The following is a 7842-nucleotide window of genomic DNA, read 5'->3' on the forward strand; positions in this document are numbered from 1 at the left end:
CTTGGATACTTTTCTTCGCAGCCCTGGCTGGAGGCAGCTCGGGCTCCCTTTGGCTGCCACCCCATCCCCCGTGTCCAACCCTAACCCTGAGGCACCGCAGCACCCCCTCGTCCTTCCCTCTCTGAAGCCAGAGGAAAATTCGGCTTCTTGTCCTCACACCCTTTGCTGGTTGTAATTCCACGCATTTCCCATTGCCAGGCACGGCTGATCCGCGTGGCCATTGGGTTGGGGGGATCCCACAGGCAGTGGGTTGGGGGGCGGTGTGAAGCACGATGACCCCAACTGAGGTGTCCTGGGGTCGCTCATGGGACGCTCTCGCGCTCCCTGGGCACTCCCAGCCCTCCAGATTGTCCTCCAGGCTTTGGCGGCCGCTCTCAGATGAGCCCAAGGGTCTCTGCACCAGTCACCCTCCCCATTGCTTCAGCATCAGAGGCGACCACAGAATGAACTCCCGCTGCCGCTCCCTCCTGGCACCTCGGGTGCCACACGAGAGCACACGGGTGGGCGTTCAGCTGCGTGCGGTGCCACGTGTGACCTGCCCCGGGGTCTGCCCACGGTGCTGCCCCACAGGTTTGCTCGTCCTCTCTCCTCAGGGCAGTGCTGGTGGGACAGCAGTGGGATGTGCCCTTAGAAGCCCCTGTGAAAACAGCTGGCGTGGACCTGGCTCCAGATTCCAACCCCTGGGCATGGCTGAGCTGGTTGTGACACAGGAACAAATGCTCAGGGAAGGGGGTGGGAAGGATGCTGCCGGGGGTGCCTTGCAGGAGCGCCAGGAAAGAGGAATGGGACCAAAACCAACAGAAGGGACCCTTCAACCCTGCAGCTGGTCCCACCTCTCCAGCCCCTTGCTCGGGCCGTACCATTAAACACACTCGCCCATCCACTGAGACCCACTGCTCCCCAAATCCTCTCTCCTAAGGGCTCCTGCTTTTCTCCCCCAGCAGCTGGAGCAGGGCAGCTCACACATGCCACCTCCCACTCCTGGAGGAGCCCCCTAAACATGTTTCTGCCCAGCACATATTTTGTGATCACGAGTGTTAGAAATGGATGTGACAGACAAGGAGGCATTGTCGGGGCAGCCGAGCACCAGGGCGTTGTACGCGGGCAGGACAAAGGCTGTTGTGTTTCTGCTGTGACAATAAGTGGTGCTGGTTTACACAGGGGCAGAGCAGCTCTCCAGAGAGCCCTTCTGCTCCCCAGCGTGCCCCTGCATCCCTGGAGCGAGGGGGACCCAGCTGCTGTCGGTGCTGGTGGGCAATGTTCTGTGTTCCACCTGCAGGAACCAGCCCCTGAACACCTTCCCTGTTTCACCCCACAGGTGCTTGGCTTACTGGTGTGGTCTCTCATCGCTGCCACAACGTACCACCTCCACGCGGCCTACGGCTGGGTGATGTTTGTGGCCCTCTTCTGCTGGATACTAACACTCCTTTTCTTCATGACTTACCTCCTGCAGCTTCAGCTGAAGTTTTACGTGATCCCCTGGCCCCTCGTGGTGCGTAGCCGAGAGGGAGTGAGGGAGGGCCCCAAGTAGGAAACAGCTTGGGGAGATCTCTGAGAGGACCAAAGCTTCAAGCTCTTCTGGGCTGACAGAACAAAATCCCCTGCACTTTGCACAATGACATTCTTAGATTGTGGCCCTCAATTGCTCAGTGAGTATTCAAAATGCAGAGTCCTGTGTCAGTCCAGAGAGTTAAAGCCGGGTTTTGGTGTTACTGCTGGTGTCAACCAGAAACCTCTCAGCATAACCTGGAGAGCATTTAATGTGATGTTAATCCAGAGTTTGTTCCCAGTGTGAGGGGCTGGGCCCTTTTCCACTGGTTCTCCTGGGGAACAGGGAGGAATGTGAAACTGAGCCTTTTGCTCATCCCTCATCCCAGCATGCACGAGCCCGAGCCCAGGCCTCACCACCTGCTCTTTGCCTCCCCCAGCTGATGATCTACAACGCCGTGGCCACCGTCCTGTACATCACCGCCTTCGTCACGTGCGCGGCCGCCGTCCAGCCGACGTCCTGGCGGCAGTGGGATTACAACCGGAGAGCCGCGGCCTCCGTAAGTACCGGCAGGCAGGTGAGGGCTGAGGGGCTGGGGCAGCCACCGTGGTCACCCGGGGGGGTGTTCTCCTCTTCCAGTTCTTTGCAGGTGTCACCATGATCATCTACGGGGTGAGCACCTTCTTCAGCTTCCGCGCCTGGAAAGGGCTCGGCAGCAACGCGGCCACCAGCCAAGTGACTGACCACGCGTAAGGAGTGGACAGCAAAGGCACCCACGGGCCGCCCTGCGTCAGCTCGTGCCCGGCTCGGCGGCTCGGAGCCTCATGTGCCACCAGGGCTCGCCTTGGGACCAGCCTGTGCTGGCAGCAGTGGTCAGCACTGGGTCACGTGGATGCTGCTCTGTGGTTTCCGATGATGCTTCCAGCTGACGTGCCCACAGCACCGACCGGCGTCAGCACCGACGGCCTCGACGGAGAACACGGACTCGCTGGAGGCTGCGGCTCCTGCTCATCCTTGGGGGTCACCTGGATCCTTGCTGGAGCAGCTCCACTGAGGGGGCTCAGCCAATGCGGCACACTGATACTAAAATTCACTAAACCAAGCCCGGGCTTCCCTCTTTGCTCATTCACAGCTACAGTGTAAGTAATTGCAATTAACGGCATGCAGAAACGGTGGCAGAGCCAGGAGGTGGAGGCGAAGCGAAGGAAGGAGTCCTAACTGCTCTTGTGTTGATTTCTAACAACTTGAATACAAATTTTATGCCTTAAATAAAAACATTCCTAAATCGAGCACCGGAAGTCTGTCATGAGAAAGTTTGTCTTGCGAGAAGGCAGCACGCAGAGCATGGCAGGGACAGCAGAGATGTCACTGCAGAGGTGACTGTCCTTCCCCGTTCCATGTGGGTTTTACACCTGGCAATAGAAGGAACAAGCCCACAGGGCTTTAAGCACATACACACTCAGAGCCTGCATCCAAACCACAAGAAAACACGGGAGGTGCCAAGGCTTAATCACTCCCTGCTCCCCACTCAGCACCACACCCCCCTCAGAGTTCACCTAATTAACCAGCAAGTCAGTTTTGCCCCTTGGTTGCAGGTGGTTTTCAAAAATGAAAACCAAGTCTGCAAAAACTCAGGGAACACTTGCAGGATCAGCACCTTGGGAAAGCACAGAACCGCTGCTCACCTGTGATGCAGATCACAAATTCACCTTCTGGGCGTTTGTCAGAACTCGAAGAGATGCCCAGCCAGGCAGAGCAGCTTTTCCTTTCACACTCTTCTTGTACAAGCTAATAAAAATAGATTACATGAGTTCCAAGGCTGGTGCATGGTGAGCTACACTGCAAAACTTAGGGCATGCTCTGCACGGGAGCAGTTCCACCAGGTTGTCTGCAGAGGCAGCCCCAGGAAATGGAGCTGCACTGATGGAAGGTGAGCACTGAAAAGGAACCAGACACACGGCATTGGCCCCTGACAGATCTGCCTTTATTTGGTTGTCAGTGAGTAAATCACGGGTCAGGTTTCCACAGCTATGAATATATATAGAGAGATATATATAAAAATCAGGAACAGCAAGAAAATTAGTAAAAAAATTAAATTAATAAAAATTAACATGGTGGGTCACTACCAAAATCAACAGGTCTAAATAGGAAGTTTACTTACACAGTGCTAAAAGACACCAGTCTCAGCTTTCCAAACCCTGACACATTCCATGTGTACAGAGCATTTCTCCTATTTCAACTACATCACCAGGCAACTGAGGATGCAGAATCTACATCTCTCTGGGAAGGAGGTGACCCAAAAGATTGTGTGCTGTTCTTACAAAGCAGGCAATGGCCAATCAACAGGAATTCTGCCTTGCCATCTTGTCAACTACTTCCCTGCACCCCCTGACTTCTCAGTTAAAACCATGGCCCTGAGAATTTCACACCTTTTCCTGCTAAGGCCAGGCTGGATGGCTTTGAGGGACCTGGTCCAGTGGAAGGTGTCCCTGCCCATGGCAGGGGCTTGGAATGAGATGATCTCCTGTGAAGCAATGCTGCTGCAAAGAAAGAATAAACTGTTCCCCGTGTTCAGCTGAAATAGGACAAAGAACAACGAGCTCGAGCTGCAACTCAGGCACTTTATATCAGCCTGCAAAAGGCTGCCAGCAGCAGCAACAGCTGGGCACTGCCCCAAACTGCCTGGCTTCAAATGTGTCCTGGTAGACACGTTAGGAGAAGTTTGGGCAGAGCTGGGAAGGGAAGGCTACCTCTCACAGTCTCTTCCATCCACCTTGTAAAAGGTATAAAACTCCCAGAAAGCTCTGATTTGACCCCCCCTGGATAAGGGCCCCTTGGTCCTGGCCCTCCCCATCAGGTACCCACTGCCCTCAGGGTGGAGCTGAGCCCCCTCTGGCCATCTCTTGGGAATCTCTCTTGGGAATCTCTGCCTTCCACCTCTGAGACTAGAATAGACCTTGCTTAAAATACAACAAAACTCCCTTCAGAATGACTTGTTTAATGGTTTAATGAAGTCACCACTAACGCACTGCTTAAGTCCAGACTTCGACCTTCTTTTTCCTAGAAAGGAAGAAAAAGAAATCTGTGACTCCAGGATGTTCTGGAATAAGCAGTTCAAAAAATGAAACAGGCAGTGTTTGTTGCATCAAATCAATAAAAAATTACATGTTATTTGAACATCTGTGATTGAATGTGAACCCAAAGAGATTGTGCAGGAATCCCTGGGGTAAGGGGAAAAACCTCATCCAAAAACCTTTAACACTTTTGTTTATTTCTCCAACCTGCACAGAGACTAGGAGAAAACAAATTCTCCTCAAAAAAAATTCTGGACATACTAAGGATAAAAAGAAAACTAAAAAAAACTCCCATATTATAGAATCAGAATGGTCAAGGTGGGAAGGGATCTCTGGAGTTCATCTGGTCCAAATCCTGTGCTCAAGCAGGGCCACTCAAGACCATGCCCAGAGACCTGTGGAATATCTCTAAGGATGGAGACCCCACAACCTCCCTAAGCAAGGTGTGCCAGAGCTCGGAGACCTTCACAGTGAAAAGGTGTTCCCTTCTGTTCAGTTGGAAATCAATGTTCAAAGATGTAGAAAGTGTGTGTTTCTGAAGAACTGCTCACTCATGTTTTCTAAAAATGAGCTTAAAAAGACACTCAGTGAAGTCATTTTCCTTTTAATTCTGGTACAGCCTTCGATTAAAGGCTGCAGCCTGCTGGAGCAACTTTACCTTTGGTACTCCCAGGGGGAGCTACACAGAACCAACAGCCACTGTGCCAGTGAAAATAAACAGTGCGTGACATACTCACAGCTCTGTATTCCAAGAACATCTCTTTGAAAGCCAGGAAGTCCGTAAATGTGAGAAGCAGATCAAATATATCACCTGGCATTTCATCTTTGCGCTGTCTACGGAGAGAAAAAGTTGGGGGGGTGAGAAAACTCTGCCAGAAAAATTTGTTATTTTAAAATGGCACGAGGCCAAAAAGGACAAGTAGAACAATATCACTGTTTAAACAAGAATGTTATTACATGTGTATCATAAAGCAAAACTGTGGTCAAGGATTACCATGCAGTATTTCCAATCCAAGTACATTATTATATTGATCTAAATCCAAGACCTAAGAGTATCATATCAGTCCTTGAAGACCTGTGAGTCAACAAAAGTAACACTCAGTAGCATTCCTCTATTTATTTATCTTGAGCACTGAAACTGCCAGACAGTTCCTTGAAAGGTGAGAAAGTTTGGAGAGAGGCACAGATGCCCATCCACAGTCCTTAAGAACAATTACTGACAAACCTTAGTAGAGGATGAAAACATTTTGGAAGAAAGGCTCTGAGCTCCCCTTGTCAGCAAATTTCAACAAGACTTTCCTAGCAGTCAAGGGTTGGGTTTTTGTTTCTGGTTTGGTTGGGGTTTTTTGTTTGTTTTGTATTGTTGTTATTGGGGTTTTTTAGTTTGTTTTTCTGTTTTTGTTTTATTATTTCTTAAAAAAAAAATCTCCTTCAAAAGGAACTTTACCTTAAAGAGGCTGTTCTCTGTGTGTACTATGTGCATCCAGAGTAGATTCCCAATTTAAGAAACATTAAAAATTAAACTGATTCAAGTGTTTTAAGATATTCATGTCCCAATTACACTTGATTTCCTTATTCAAGGGGCAAACCAGTGATCTTTCAAAAGTGATCTCCACATGAAGCTGGTTAAGCTGAAGTGAACAAATGCAAAGGCTGAACACAAACCAAAGTCTTCTCTGAACACTCTGTACAAGAACTGCAATAAAGGAATTTCATCACATGACTCTAAAACACCACCAGGCTACTGAAGTGCCTGGAAGAGATAAACAAGACCAAACATTTTAAGGGTTTGACTTCAAAGTGACAAGAAGTATGAAAATCCTCCAGTGTTCTCATTCTGATTTCTCTTCCTACCCCTTAGAACCCAATATATTTCAGTATCATAATTCTGAAAGAGTAGCAGGACACGCTGAAGGCAGGAAAAGTGGTCAGTCATTGCCTGCATAAACAATCCTTTTTTTTAAATTAAAGAGGAACCATTATCTAAAGGGAGAATTGTCAAAACTAAATTTTAATCTAGATTAAAAAAATTGAGAGGCACATGAGCCACCCCCCAGCCAAAATCAAAGGAAGGACTTACTGCAAGGACACTGTGAAGGCGACCATGTCGAACCCACGAATGCGATCAAGCAACTTCTCTTCAATGTATTTCTCTACTAAAGAGATCTGAAAAAAAAAAACCCAAACAAACCTCCCCTGTAACATCACAACACATTTCAGAAGCAGATTTCAAAACAGCATCCTTGCACTGACACCTTATTGGCACTCTGTACGATCCTCACTGGGCACAACTGCGGATTCCTCGGTGGGGCATCGCTGGGTCTGTTCTCACACCACCCCTGAGGCAAGAGCTGAGCATGTTTTTGCTGGGGATGTTGGTGAGAACAACCACTGACTACCTATATCTAGTAATTATGTCCTATTTTTAACTCATTTAATGGTATTGACAAGCAGACTGGTCTAGTTTCTTAATCGTGCTTTGCATGAAGAATATGATTGAAGTGTTCAATACAGGAAATAATACAACTGGGAAAGAAGAAACTTTGTTAGCTCAGATGTTAAAAACACATTATTTAGTACTGCAATAGGCTAAATTTCTATTCAAGAATTACACAACTTCCAAAAACATCCCTAGAAAACAAGGAGAAAACACCCTTCTTGTCCACAGATCGTGGCTGTGCTTCTGAAGGAGACAGCAGGCACAATGCTGGATCTGCTCCATGGAAGCCAAGTATTTTATATAGGGGGAAGACTAAATAAAAATAAAAAAGCAGTACCTATGAAAAATAGGAAAAGGTGTCTTACATATTCATTAAAAATGTCCGTATAGATGAGCTTATTTTCTTCTGAGTCATCAAACTCCTGGTAGTGCTTCTCCAGAAAAGACCTCTGTATTAGCTGGAAATCATCATCTGGGCCACAACAAAAAAATGCATCATGCAGTTATGAGTTTAGTCATTCTTTCTGAAACACAAAACCCCACATTCACTGCTCCTCTGCCTCACACCAGCACTGCAGCTGCTGCTGGGCCACCACCTCTGCCCCATCTGTGAGGGGACACAGGGGGCAGTGGAGTGTCAGCACAACAGTCCTCCTGCTCTGTGTTTGTTAATAAAAGTTGTTTATTCTGAACCCCTTTTTGTTCTGGCTCTCAATCCAGCAAAACACCTGTATTTTTTATTAAGTGGATACCTCTTCCCTACAAGAATTCAAAGTAAGTTTTCTTTCTCCTTGAATTTAAAAATATTAGTGAAAATCAGAGATTAATTTTAAATTGAT

The 7842-nt window shown here is 48.3% G+C and overlaps 2 protein-coding genes across 2 annotated transcripts in view; one reads left to right on the forward strand and one right to left on the reverse strand.

Annotated features, from left to right (window-relative positions):
- The first annotated feature begins 84 nt into the window (after positions 1-84).
- PLLP (plasmolipin) lies at positions 85-2799 on the forward strand. Its single transcript, XM_029964985.1, has 3 exons — positions 85-1492; positions 1929-2048; positions 2129-2799. The coding sequence occupies exons 1-3, from the start codon at positions 1001-1003 to the stop codon at positions 2240-2242; spliced, it is 726 nt and encodes a 241-aa protein (XP_029820845.1). The 5' UTR covers positions 85-1000; the 3' UTR covers positions 2243-2799.
- Positions 2800-4478: 1679 nt separating this feature from the next.
- The window catches only part of ARL2BP (ADP ribosylation factor like GTPase 2 binding protein), a 6482-nt gene continuing 3118 nt past the window's right edge, over positions 4479-7842 (reverse strand). The window contains exons 3-6 of the mRNA XM_008924199.3: positions 7369-7475; positions 6644-6729; positions 5301-5397; positions 4479-4549 (exon numbers count right to left, since the gene is read on the reverse strand). Coding sequence (XP_008922447.1) covers positions 4487-4549; positions 5301-5397; positions 6644-6729; positions 7369-7475 — 353 coding nt within the window. The 3' untranslated portion in view covers positions 4479-4486. The remainder of the gene's footprint in view (positions 4550-5300; positions 5398-6643; positions 6730-7368; positions 7476-7842) is intronic.

The sequence above is a fragment of the Manacus vitellinus genome, unplaced genomic scaffold (genome assembly GCF_001715985.3).
Source record: "Manacus vitellinus isolate BGI_N305 unplaced genomic scaffold, ASM171598v3 scaffold_10_pilon, whole genome shotgun sequence".
Lineage (NCBI taxonomy): Eukaryota > Metazoa > Chordata > Aves > Passeriformes > Pipridae > Manacus > Manacus vitellinus.

Excerpts from the sequence above, each read along its gene's own strand:
- PLLP (XM_029964985.1), top strand. The coding sequence starts at position 1,001 with ATGTTTCTGCCCAGCACATATTTTGTGATCACGAGTGTTAGAAATGGA. Across the intron at positions 1,493-1,928 it reads TGATCCCCTGGCCCCTCGTG|CTGATGATCTACAACGCCGT; the intron begins GTGCGTAGCCGA and ends TGCCTCCCCCAG. Across the intron at positions 2,049-2,128 it reads ACCGGAGAGCCGCGGCCTCC|TTCTTTGCAGGTGTCACCAT; the intron begins GTAAGTACCGGC and ends CTCCTCTTCCAG.